General features: G+C 36.2%; 1 protein-coding gene across 8 annotated transcripts in view; it reads left to right on the forward strand.

Moving 5' to 3' along the window:
• Window positions 1-327: 327 nt before the first annotated feature.
• Window positions 328-13,890, forward strand: part of TCF12 (transcription factor 12) — a 183,158-nt gene continuing 169,595 nt past the window's right edge. For 5 of the 8 annotated variants that reach the window (XM_026060890.1, XM_026060891.1, XM_026060896.1 and 2 more), the window contains exons 1-2: window positions 328-559; window positions 1,355-1,427. In XM_026060890.1, coding sequence (XP_025916675.1) covers window positions 485-559; window positions 1,355-1,427 — 148 coding nt within the window. In that variant the 5' untranslated portion in view covers window positions 328-484. The remainder of the gene's footprint in view (window positions 560-1,354; window positions 1,428-13,890) is intronic. The other 3 variants (XM_026060894.1, XM_026060897.1, XM_026060899.1) reach the window with 2 other exon arrangements.

Raw genomic sequence — 13,890 nt, forward strand, 5'->3', positions numbered from 1 at the left:
AGCCGGCGGTCACCGCCCGCCTGGCGAGCGGCCGGGGCCGGTCCCGCCTCCCGGCGCCGGGCGGACATGGCCGTGCGGAGGCGCGGGCGGCCCGGGCTGTCAGCCCCATTGTTGCCGAGACAGTGAGTCACTTAATCCCTCGCTAATTCGCGGCGCGCGGCGCGGCGAGCGCTCGCTGCCTCCCGCCGGCCGGCGGTGCGCTCCTTCCTGCCGGCCGCCGCAGCCCCGTAACGGCGTGCGCGCGAGGTGCGCGGGATGGCGGAGAGGCCGAGCGGGGGAGAGGAAGGAGCCCGCGGAAACTTGCGGAGAGTTGGTTAGCTTCGCGCGGCTGCGGCCGCTGATCCCGTCCGCCGGGCTGGTGGAGCGCGGCCGCCCCTGCGCTCCCCCCGCGGCCCCTCCTCGGCGGGGCCGGTCCCCTCCCTTCGCTGTGAGGTGCCCCCGGGTCTCTTTTCGGTGCCCCAGGACGCAGCGGGAGCGGAGGAAGATGAACTCTCAGCAGCAGAGGATGGCCGCTATCGGAACGGACAAGGAGCTGAGCGACCTGCTGGACTTCAGCGCGGTAGGACATCCTTCGCGTCCTCCCGGGCGTCTCCGCGGTCGGGGCAGCAGCGGGCAGGGCTTGGCCAAGCTGGGCACCTGAACTTTGATGTCGTGTCTAGACTTCCAGATTTAGTACTGTAATACCGACTGGGTCAATTGGTTTAACTGGTTGAAATCAGGCTGACCCAGTGGTGGCATAATCTAATAATTAACATTTGTAAAGCTGGTGTATGGCACTGGTAGTTTTGCCTTTTTAAAATTTTATTTCTTTGGAGAAAAAAAAAGACACAAACAAACTAAAAGGGAATTTACTGTTGTCTGGAAACAATAGGAGTTTTCATTGATAGTTTGTACTGTAATTTTGGTTTGCAAAGGTGAGATTTTCTGTGTGATATTTTTAACAGACTATTGAAAAGGTGCTTGATTTATGAACAAAATAGAAAACTGCTGCCTTACGAATGCTGTCTCTGTCAAGTGACTTTAAACTCATAGATCAGTAAGAAATATATTTTGACTTATAAAATTTGTGATGTATAGCTATTTAAAATTGCAATAATAGAAATCTTTTTCTTTTTCTTTTTCTTTTTCTTTTTCTTTCCTTCATGTACAATGGAGAGTTTAGTGGTACTAATAAATTGCAAGGAGTGCTTATTGTCTTTATGGCTTGGAACATGCATCTACTGTTTATTTTCTAGTAGAAATATGCATCAATTAATTGTTTTATATTCAATCTTTTTTAAGCCTGCAGACCAGATTAATAATTCAGCACAGTGTTTCAACACCAACTTAAATATATCTTTTTCTTGTTTTGCAGATGTTTTCCCCACCTGTTAATAGTGGGAAAACCAGACCAACTACGTTAGGAAGCAGTCAGTTCAGTGGATCAGGTAGGATGCATCTGAGATAGCAAAACCTAGTTGCATGAACTTGATATGTTTTCGCATAGTTTTAGTATGCTTGAAGTATGATAATCTTTCATTTGTACATAGTCTCATAAGACATTCAAATTAAGTAGAGATGTCCTATTTTGATCTGACTTGATTAGACATTTTGTTCTTAACTTTAGCCACAGTCTTCCTTTTATGTGCCTTAGACTACTCATCTCAATACAGTGAAATGTTAAGTATCTCCAGTCACACTGACATGCAAGTTGTTTATCTGTTACAGTAAAAATGAATGGCTTCTTTGTTTTTGTTTGATAAAATTGAACTTCAGTAAGTATTTCCTAGTGCCTGTATGAAAGGGGAAAACGCTTAAGTAAAATGCCAAGTATTGAAATAATCCTGATTGAAGAACAGATTTTAAAAATATATATTCTTAAGGAAAATGTGTTATTTAGTGCCTGTCTTTTCTATAAAAATCCTAGAATTTTAAGAGTTACTAGCTAGATGCTACTGGTTACTAGATCTGAATTATTCTATTGTATTACTATAGTGATTTGCTAAATCTTTGTTTACTGGCACAAGCACAAGTCCTCATCTGTCATAGCAATATGTATGTATTTTAACAATATGTAAAGGAGAAAATTACTGCCTTTTTCTGTCCCCTTCTCCTCTCCCTATTGGGACCCTCGTTTAGTACAAGATAATACAATTTTCTAGTACTTTGTAGTCCTCAAAGTCCTGACATATATTTCTCCTTTGTTGAAGCTTTATCAATGCATCTTGAAAACAAGTAACTGTGGCTGCTTGTTGCATATAACTTGTTGCTTGCTCTTTTCTTTGAGGACCACCTAATGTCTGTTTTCAGAGACTTTTGAGCTGAGTCTGTAATACGAAATATAAGTGTAACTTTTAAAAGACACTTCTTGGAAAGAATGTATTTATTATTTCTTCTAAAGGAGTAACTTTTTCATAATGCTTTTTTTTTTCCTGAGTGTATATTTTGTATGAATACAATGAAGTGATGTTTTTGTTTTTAGTTAAAGTTAATGAAAATAAACTTTTAGAATGCTAATATGGGTGCAATGCAGGAGTTGCTTGAAATTCTGCAGTAACTTTACCTGTTTACTTCATATGTTGCCAGAGCTATTGCTTTGAGAGTCCAGATGATGCCTTGAATTTTAGTGATGCTTTAGAAATTTTATTTTTAACAGCATTAAAAAAGCTTCTAAATTGGAGGCTTGTGCAAACTCTTCAGAGGGTATTTTTACACCATTTAATTTAATGAAAATATGTAGTAAGGGTAATAAATGTGATATACATTTAAGGAAGTATTTTACCCCCCCCCCCTTTTTTTTTCCTCCTAAAACATAAGTGGTGACTTGGTCTTTACATATAAGTTAAATTATTTTTAATAGTAAGACAGCAATTCCATATACAATGTAGTTATCCTGTTTGTTTATTTTGTATGACCACTTAAGACAGTTATTTCTCAAAAGCTTGTTTTAAGAGGTTCAGACAGCTAAAATTTACTGTGGGGAGCAAAACCTGAGTTTTTTTTTTCTTCTATACCTTGCTTTTCCTGGACAAGTAAAATAATTCTCTGCATAATAAAACTTTCATAGTTAATTTGGATATTAGCTCGGTCTTAGGTGCTACAGCTTGTCCTTTGCGTAGGTAACATTTTCTCCTTCTCTTTTGTTTTCTCCCCTAATGCTAGCTCAAAAAAAGAGAATGCCAAAATACTTAACTTGTTGGGGGAAACAGTGTTACTGACTTCTTGAATTTCTTTATTGGGAAGCCTAATCTCTCCTGATACAGGATATCATCACATAGATACCAATCATGGGGAATGCACTGCAGCTGTCAAACAAGCTACAACCTCGACAAAAATCCCCTTGGAAAAAGATAATGGTATATAGCTGCGGTTTTTAATTCATAGTGCTTCTCATTGCAGAGACTTAGTGGTTAGTGGAATTATATGCACTAATTCTTGTAATGTTACAATGACCGAAGCCTTGACCTAGGGGGACTACTCTCTGCAGCAGTGAGAGGTGACAAACTTCTATATTGGTTGTGTTCTGAGCCAGAGCTAAGCGTCGTAGAAAGACCTTGTTGAGATGGTTGGTGAAGTATGGGCATTTGATCTGTGGTGCTCTGCTTTAACTGTGATCTTGGTTAATTTCAAGTGTTCTGTAGCTCCTAGGACAAATGATGTTTGAACACTGGTCCTTTGTTTTTCTTGCTACTAGAGGTCACTTTTTAAAGAGAAACATGGGAGGAAAAGGTATTTATTCCTTTGAGCTATCCAGTACCAAAAAGCACAGGATGTATAGATTTCTAAAAAGTACTTTTTCTGCTTTGAATACATGATGAGGATGATGATGCCTCTTAAAGAGGCTTTCTGTGATTTTGATTGCAACTAGGGAAGTGTAGCTTGCTTCAGTATCTTTACCATCAAAAATAATTTTATTTCCCTTTTTTGATATGTTTACAAATATACAAAAGGAAGATGGTTTTCTTTTGCTGGAGTAAGACTATGTTTATTTCTTGTTAGTTATAATAGAATCTCCTTTTCTTATTAAAACTTAATAAATAAAAATAGCCCCCTCTCCCCCCCTCCCCCAAACCAATTCAAGAAGCAGCTTAATGGCCCCCGTTCAGTAGGCAAGAACTATGCAGACAAACAATTGATTTTCATGTGAGTTTGTTTTAAGACTGTCTATTTCTGGGAAATTTAAATTAGAAGTAATGCTCATGATGTCTTTCCTGCCCCCCCTTTACCCCTCCCCCCCCCAGCCTCCATTTTAAAAGGACAAATTAATTGCTCAAGGATGGCTAGGTTGTTTTGTTTTTCAGGTTTGGCTTTCTAAAGTTTTGGGAATGCTAGGGTTTATGCTATTAATTCTTATGTAACAAGCTTGATCTGATATGCTTCTGCAGTTTGTCTGTTGTTAGGTCTTATAAAAATATATGTGTAACTAGATTACATAAAGAAATCTAAAATGGCTGATATTTATATTTTTTTCTTTTTTTAGAAAAGGCTGTCAGATTTATTCAAAACACACTGTTCCTATATTAAAGATAGCTGGAGTGTCTAGAAATTTCTGGCGTTGGGGAAGGCTGCCTTTCTACAGGTCAATCAGTTATGAATGAAAGATGCAGATGAAATAAGTGAACTAATCTGGTATATCATAGTATCTTATGACAGTAAGTCATGTAAGCTGCTGATAAAGTCAACTATCTTGGTCAGACTACTGGTGAAAGTGAACATATTGGGAAAAATAACCTGATATCTAAGTTAGTGAGTTAAACTACAAAATATTCCTCAATTCCTCTTGTAAATATCTCCTGTTTAAAACAAAACTTTCCATTCCTTCTTTTCCTCCAAAACTAACTTGTTAAGATAAGGACTTCTACCTTAGAAATGATAAAAGGAGAAGACAAAGATCTGCTCTGTCAGACTTCTTAATTTTAATTTAATCAATCAGGCTTTTTTTCAGGTTTTATTTAAAATTAAAATTTTCTGTTTTGCTACTATGATTAATAGTAGTGAGCATGATTTACAATGAAATCATGTTTGCTTTTGTCAAAACCACAAAATTTATGTTAATCAAAACCGGGATGGTTATCCCTTTTGCCCTATGCCTTTCATTTAATACAGGATCTCCATTAAGATCCAGTTACAATACTCAGATATACTGTCTGCCATAGGCAATAATACTGAAATATTTCCATGGTTCCCAGTACGTTTGATCTCAAAATTTCATTTTTTTTCCTCAGTAATTGAAAATTTTTAACCTTGGGTATGGTACCTTAAAATAAAACTTAGTTGCAAAGAACTTTTTAGATTTTAATGAAGAATGTGATCTGAGATGATATTTTCTTATGTGGCCTATGGCCTACTACTTTCAATTCTTGTAGCCTTCTAGTTATACTGATAGTATTTTTGTGTGTGGCTGTGTGTACATGCAAGATTTCAGTCAAAAAGCTGAAGTAAGGTAATGCGCACGTCTAATGGAAAACTAAGTGGGAAGAGTTTAAAGTAAGAGGAAAAATTCAAAAGCTAAGTAGTCAAAATACAATGTATCCATTGCCTGTAAGATTCTTCTGAAGTGTTTGAAAAACACGTACACACATTTATGCCCAGAAAACTTTGGGCACAAATCTTATGCATATTTAGATATTCCTCATAGTAAGCCTACATGCAAAAAAACCTCTTAATATATCTGGATACTGCCTGTGTGCAAATTCACATGGTTGCCATTTCCACTTCTTTGCCCAATAATCTAGTGAATTTGAAAGGAGAGGGTTGGGATAGGCCACTAATTAGCGGCTTAATGCAAAACCATTTAAGTTGCTAGCCTCCTATTAATTGAGTGGCTGTAAATTAGGGGCCCCTACATTCAGACTGGAGGCAATGGTAGTTCCACTTTAGTAGATCTATTAAGTTACCAGACAGTGTTTCCAAAATTAGTAAAACTTGACATGAATGCTGTTTGTCATTCCTGTAAACTCTTATTTCCTCCCTAATGTGATGTCAGCAGTTCCTTATAAAAAGTTTGGTATAGCAATGTGGATGGGCAATGTTTCAGACGCTACATTCGTTAATATACGTTGGCTCTGCTGAAGAGAGAAACACTCATAATTGTGACAGTCAAATCACTCCTAGGGTGAAAACTGCAGAGTGAGACTTTTCTTATATACAAATTAATGCTTCTAACCTTTCAAAATACATTATATTCTCTCTCTCTCTCTCTCTCTCTCTCTCTCTCTCTCTCTCTCTCGTTTCTTGTTTCTTTCTCCCTCTCCCCCCCACCCCCCCACCCCATTGTCAGAACTAGTTCGTCAGGAGAATCAGTTCTCTGCTGTTGTTCTATGTGCCTTTCAGGTGCAGTCTCCTTTTGGGATATGGGAAATTTCTGGTGCCTGCTTCTAATCCCTGAAATAAGCCAATGAGAGATCTCATGTGGTCATGTAGTTTGGTCTTTCAACCATAAAGAGTTAGTCCACAGCAAATGCTGTCTGTCTCTTAAATAGAGAAAGGTGGAAGGCCTGTATCTGAGGACTTTGATTTATATTTTTTGTCTGGTCATCCAAAATATGTTACAATCCTGTATCTTTTTGTTTGCTGTTCAAAAGAAGATAAGCTTACTGTGTGTTACATGCCAAAAGTCTAGGGCAGTCTGTTAAAATAAACATTAGATTATGCAGCTAAGTGATATTTAAATTATTTTTATTTGTAATACATAGTTTGTCCTCCAACTCTGCTAAAAGTGAACTGGCAGGACTGGTAACCTGGTACTTCATCTTTGCTCTGAGGAGTGCTAAATTCAGTCCTCTTCTAAAAATCCTGGAAAGAACTCTAGAAGCATCTTGCTTAAAAGCAGGAAAGTCATTAGCTTCTCTCTTCCCTAGTTGTTTGTAGGGGAGCCCTGTGGATTATCCTTCAAATGGGCTGAACCCAAATGAAGTGAAGATTTCGGACTGGATTGCTCACCTGCTAGAAGGCTGATACTGTGCTAGTATGTAAGGGACTTCACTGCTTGCCTGTTGGCACTCTCTGCTGCTCTTGCTCTCTTTTCCTCCTCCCCTTCCCCTGCCTTTAGAAGGATAAATTGTCAGAGGCTTACTTGATGAACAGTCCTGGAAAGTACAGCATATGGAAGGGCTGAACAGTTGCTTCTGTCATACTGTTTAAGAAAAAGGAGAGGAAAAACTGTTGGACAAATGGAGGGAGCTGATAGTCCAACTTTAAAGCAGGCAATCTCCTGCAAGGAGTTTATGGTCACATGGATACTATTTTTTTTATGATTATGAAAAAGTACCGGATGATTTTGATTTTTGATACTCCTGGAAATTAGAACCATTTCATACTAAATCCCCTAATATAACTTCCTGAAGTGGTATTTTAAAATATGAATAATTTCTGTCTCTTTCACATATATCAAACTACTTTGCATAAGTTATGAAAGTTATTGCAATAGCTAGGTGTTCTCAATATAGCTTGTTGACCAGATAAGTAGGTGTTCGTCAGTCATTTATTGCTGTTGGCTATGTTTTTGAAAATGTGGCTGTTATCACTTAAGTTGACTCTATAAACCTCATGTCAATTGATAAGAAATTCCTTGCTGTCTTCCGAATACCTAATCTTAGTATTTTTAGTAGCATTCAGTCTTTCATCTATTTAGAGATGTACTTGACATTGTTAATATGGGAAACGATAATTTGATGTATTGGTTTGTAGAATGCATTCTTCCAAGAGGTTAATCTGAGATTTCCAGCAATTAGTTCTCCCTGGTTGAGAGTGGTGATGTGACAACTGTGTTATCTAGCACAGCATCTCGCCTCCAATCCTTGTATTAAAGTTACTGTGTTGCAATACAAGGAAGATCTTTGCAACATTATTTTTAGGTGTCTTAGAAGGTCTGAAGGCACAATAATGCCTTGTCCTTTCCTTTATGGCGTGGAACTACACAATATGGGAACCTGCACCTTTCCCAGACAGTACTTCTTTGCTCTGTAGAATTTTTTCTCATATAACTTTAGATGATGAAGAGTATCCAGAGGTTTCAGGGTTTGTAGGTAGGAGCACGATTTGAAATTATCTGTTGTTTTATTTTTGGATTTACTTAGGGAGCAATATATTCCTGAGTTCTTTAATGGTGGTTGAACTTAAAATCAGTCCCTTTATTACTGGAGAGCTTTTAATATGTAAAATAGCTAAGGTGTGAGATTTTGTGTTTCTTTGTTGCTGTTCTGGTCTTTTTTGTCTCTGGTAAGGGAATTGCATGTTATAAGTTTGTCATTCATACATAAATGCCGAAGTTCCCCTCTTCCCCCACTTATTTTAGCTGTCAAACCAATATGATAGCTGTTTGTCTCAGATAATTCTACTTTATCTGTAGTTGAGACTATAGATACCATTATATGAATTTCTTTAAATATATGCTGTAAATATATTTATATATTTATAGTATATATAAATATATACTATACTATACATTTGGCAAACTGTTTTCTTTCATTTGTTAAAGCTATAGTGTAATTCTTCAGATTTATCTATTTTTTCCACAGTTAAAAAATGTGTATATTATGAACAGAGGAATTTTTAAGGCACTAATATAAAATCATATCACTTGCTAAGCTTGGAGTTCATTGAGACTTCTTGAAATTGAACGACCTGCATAAACTTGAGTAGCTCACTAGACCACTTGCACTGACTTTTCTTAACCACTGAGTTGAGGTTTTTTGGTACAGTAGTTCTGACTGATCATATTTTTGGGGTGTATGAATGAGCATTTTTGGAGGCTTTTTAATAGCTTTAAAATTATGTGTAGAGCCAGATGTGATCTATATGGTGCAATAAATAAGTCTCCTATCTTAAATTTCCTTCACAATAAATGTTACGTTTGTTTTTTTAAAGTCTTTTGTACATATTAGATTATCATATTTGACGGTTCAGTTTTAAAAAATAATTTTATTGTATGTGTCCTTTAAGAACCTTTGTTTTAAAGGAGTTGTGTAATTTAAAATATTAGCACTTCTTGAAATGTATACGGTAGATTTTGTTTAGTCCTGTTGTTGTATGCCATCTTATAAAGAGAGAAAGAGTCACTAAATTTCAATGGTAAATAAAGAAATAACAAAAGGCAGTGTTTTCTTCTGCATGCAAATTACTTGATGCAGATTGTTATTTAATACTGTAGCAGGGTTTAACAGATATGTATGCCTTACTGGCCAATTTTGGTAATTAAGCATTGTAAGAAAAAGGAAACAAACTATTTTTTCAGTGCATAATAATCTCCATAGGATAGGAAATGTATTTTTAATCTCAATCTCTCTCTCTCTTTTCTTATCTTGCCTTAAGAAATAATGGCCGCACCTTCTTTTTTTTTGTGTGTGTGTGTGTGTGTTTCCCTCTTAATAAGAAAGTCTAGAAGTTTCTGGTTTTATTAAGTATATCAACCTGAATATTTGCAAGTACTTGTAAGCTTTTTAAATGCTACAATCCATTATTTGCATTTATTATAAATGGTTATAGAGGCAAGTTTGTTGCTATTATGAGTCTAAGATGAGATAATTGATAATTTTTTTAAATGTTTTGAATGAATGCCTTGTTTTTTTTTCACTTGTAAAACAAAGCTATGTTTGTAAGCACAACTTTCAAAAACATAAAGGACATACTTTTTTGGTGAAGATGTTAACTGAATACCAAGAATGGTCAGAAAGCAGCTTTTGTTATATTTAATAATGTCTCACTGTTTTCAGAGGATAATCAGGCTAAAATGTACCCAATCAATCTTTAGGATGTTGTTAGACTCTTGTGTGCTGGAGATATGATTTTTGGAAAGAAGGAGGTGAAATACTCAAATTTGCTCTAAATGAAATAAAGTTCCTGTTCTTATTAATATAATATAGAAAAATCTCACATCAGCACATCAAGTAAGTATTGCTGATGTTTTAAAGAAGTAATTGGAATGGAGGGTGGAAGAGGGAAGGGACTTGATAAAAAGGATTTACTTTACAGCTGTGTTAATTAGGGTAATGTTAATTCACGTGCTGTCTAGAACTGCTAACAAAACTTTAACATAAAACTAAGTTTTTCATAGTGGACAAGGAGGTTGTGTAATTCTGTAGCAGTGTCAGGGAAAACTTAACTGCTCATACTATTGAACTCTAAAAAAGGAAGCTGAGAAGTGTGTACTTCTGGTATTGCACAAAATTTCTCTTTAGCGGTAAGTGGAAACATAGATATTTTTAGATATACATGTCAGATTTGAATGAATAACAGTTCTTCCAAAACAAATCTTATTTATTGCAGTGGACCTGAATTGTTAACTCCTGATGTGCTACAGAGATTGTCTATATTGTTGGTGTTTTTTTTTCTGGTAAGCGTTGGAGTATGGATTCCTTTTTCTATACCAGTTGTAGCTGCAAAAACAGTAGTATCTCCATGCCTTTAACAGGGAGTTAATTATGTGGAGTTTCCCAGAAGTCTTTCACTATTTATACTTTTTTGCTGGTGAGCTCTAGTAGTAAGTTCAGCCATTTGTTTTCACTGTCCTATCAGCTTATTTGTCTGGAAAAAAAACTCCAGGAAACATTTTGTTTGTATCTTATCTCTTAGAGAGCTCTTTACTGCTGATGAAGATGAAGCAGTGGAAACACAGAGGAACTTAAGTTATTCTGGATTGGAGATTTTTTTTGTGTGTGTTCTGTGCCTTGCTTGAAAAAAAAAAAAATTAGACATATCTCTCCATTTTTAAATACAAAGATGAATTGACAGATGAATAGGTGTAAAGAAAAAATCTAGTAAAACAAAACCCCATTTTATACAGTTGTGTACATTTTGCAGGTAAAATACCAATGAATATCAGACCGTGCATGTGCTGTGTGTTAGCTGTAATGAAGTGTAAATCAAATTGACTCTATATAAGCAAGCACTCCATCTGTAGTGTTGCCTGGTGTCAGTTTTTACTCTGTTTAGACTAACCAAAATGTTTTGATGTACAGTATTTTAATAGATATCATCGTCTTTGAGGGGTGAATTGATTTGTAGTACTCCCGTCTCCTTCCATGTCCATTTATCAATAAAATCTTTCGGGAACTGAGTGGTTCCAAGTCTTGTCTAAAATAAACATCACATGCACATTGGTTTTTTTTATGTACTGTCTGACTTTTCAACTTGAATATCTATTTAAAAGTCCAAAATAAACAGTTTTCTTGAACAAGGCAATAGGAGGGGAACAAGAGGGAAGAATTAGCCAAATATAAAACTTACTAGTGGGTATGATTCACACCTATTAGCATATAATGCATAAGAAAAGTATGTGAAGAATTTAATTTAAAATAACTTTGCTTTACAAAATTGGTTTCTCTAGTTCTGTCAGAAAACATGGTTAAATCCTAAAAGATGTAGATAAATCCAGCATAAAGTCATTGAATTCCACCTTTTTGTATGCTGTTGAGATCTTGTAACCAAATACCTCTTGAATTTTCTACTCTGATGTGTTAGTCTTAGTAGGATGGTGTGGAAGCACATGTTACCTTTGGATACTGAATTTTAGTGTGAGAGATAAATGCACTTCAAGAAAATTCAAAAGTATTTTTAGCTTTCTGTAGGAGAGTGCAATTCACTGTTTTTATTTTTGTTTATTTGAATGCAAGATAATATTGTTTTGCTGTTATCCCAAGAGCTATTGTGGCTAATCTGTGAAATGATTAAACCAGACAGCTTTGCTTGTAGGACAAATATTTTTTTTTATATTGTGATGTTTTGATGATTTTCAATGCGACACCTATACTTGTTCCAGTTTCTTCATGCAGCAGCTTCATGACTCATAATCCTTGCAAAAGAACACAGCTTAAAATAATCACTGATTGTTTCTTTGCAATTCTATTCACTGCCCACTGCAAATAAACAAGAGCAGAAATGACAACATCATTTAATCTTTTAATGTTTGCTTTTGACATGCAAAACATTTTCTTGTAATAGAGAAGTAATCCATAAGGAGAGTAGCTGCTCTTTCATCTTTATGAATGCTAAATGAAGCTAAGGCTTTTATGAGGAGATGGTGATTTAATGAAGATGACCAAGTTCTAGAGTAATGAAAAGCTTTTGTACATTTCTATAAATGATGCGTGGTGCTTACTACTGCAGACTCCCAATGGCTGGGTTTTGTAGTATGTCTTCTGAAGATTAGCGCTTGTGATGCTTAGATGCCAAGGTGATTGAATTGTGTAGTAAATCATAATTTTTCCCTTAACTGTATTTATAAAATAAATACACATCTGTGCCACCTTCTGTGCATGTATGTATGCAGTGTCCGAAATATGCGTTCTCCTGTCTGTGTAATGCCTTTATTTTGGTAACCTTGAAAATATCTGCAGTATTGTATTCCCTGTCCTTGCTGGAGGACAGTAATAAGCACACAAAAAATAGAGCATGAACTTTGTCAATATTACTTATAGCAGGAACATTTGAATCTTCAATATGATATTTTTCTGCCAAGTGTTCTTAAGATGCCAAATTTAAAAAGCTCCTGACTGAAGCAAATTGATTACACCCCCCCACACACACACTTGTTCGCCCTTTCATTTGTTTATGTTTCATTAGTTCATTAGGAATAATTTCTTTAAAGAATCTATAGTCTTATTTTCTTAGCAAAGCAAAATAGATAAGACCACATACTTCAAAAAGAAGTGGAGAGAGGCTTTAAATGATGGGAGACCTTGCCCCCTCCAGAATATGCTCTCACTTCACGAATCAGCAAATGAGACTTGCATTTTTCCTCTTTGTAAGTCACCTTCTTAAAGTGGGGAACTTCCGTAAGAGTTATTTTTATCTTTTTTTTTTCCTTCAACCAAGGTATTAAGGAAGGTTGTGATTCTTTAAGAGGAAGTTTCTGTTTGTATATTGGTCTTCAGTATATGAGCTCTGTAATGTACAACTAGAGGTAATCTTACAGGTTGCTAAACTATTCCAGGGTTGTCAAGAATGTGAAAAAGGTGACTGTGGTGTTATGCTTTTCATTGAATTAAAGGGAAGATATATCTGGCCCTCTGGGACAAGTGAATTTAGGTGAGCAACAACAGGCTGGTTTTGGGTTGCTCTCATATAATAAAAGTGCAGAAATGGATGTATAGCTTGCATATCTTATCTATTTAGTGGCTTGAATCACTGGCTAGTTTCTATGTAGTGGTATACAAACTTTTACAAATATCAGGGTAATATGTTATATCTATTTAAGAGTCTAAATGTTAGATAAACACATTTCAAGACGTGTCAAGGCTGTGTGTGTGAATTCATTTCTGGGAAGTTGGTGAAGCATTATATGAAATTACATCCTTTGAGTGATGCACTAAAACCAGAGCTTATTTCTGTGTGTCCTTCGTACTCATTAAACTCGCTTCTATTTTCAGGATACTTGTTGAGTACTTAATGACTGCTTTAATCATCTGCTTATTTACTATGCGCTAACACTTCCTCTTTCCTTTTCCCCCATCCTGCTAGGGGAAATTGGGATTGGAGAGGAGGTAGAGGCCTGAATATGGAAGATGCTGTATAACACAATTTATATTCTATGATAAAAGTCCTATTCCTTTTGTACTTTGAATAGTTGATATTAGTTTTATAAGGTAAATAGCACTTTCTTCTCCTATAGATGCAACTGTTTATTTTTAGGTAGCTTAAGTGCCCTGTGAACTATCAACAAAAAAACCTTTTTGGTACCTTATATTCCTGCAGGTGAAAATTGCTATGTATATTACAGTGTAACTTGTGCTGCAGTGAGGATTCATCAGAGTTTGGCCATCTCTCATGTATGTGTCATAGGTTGTCTCCAGCTTGGTTGCTGCAGAACATGCTGTTGCTATAGCAATGAAAGTCCTTTTGAAGGCAGAATTCTTGGCAGAGCTGTTGCATCTCCTAAAGTGCTTGGTGTGTTGATCTGAAAGTATCTTGTCA

Source organism: Apteryx rowi, unplaced genomic scaffold (assembly GCF_003343035.1).
Source record: "Apteryx rowi isolate R43461 unplaced genomic scaffold, aptRow1 scaffold_172, whole genome shotgun sequence".
Lineage (NCBI taxonomy): Eukaryota > Metazoa > Chordata > Aves > Apterygiformes > Apterygidae > Apteryx > Apteryx rowi.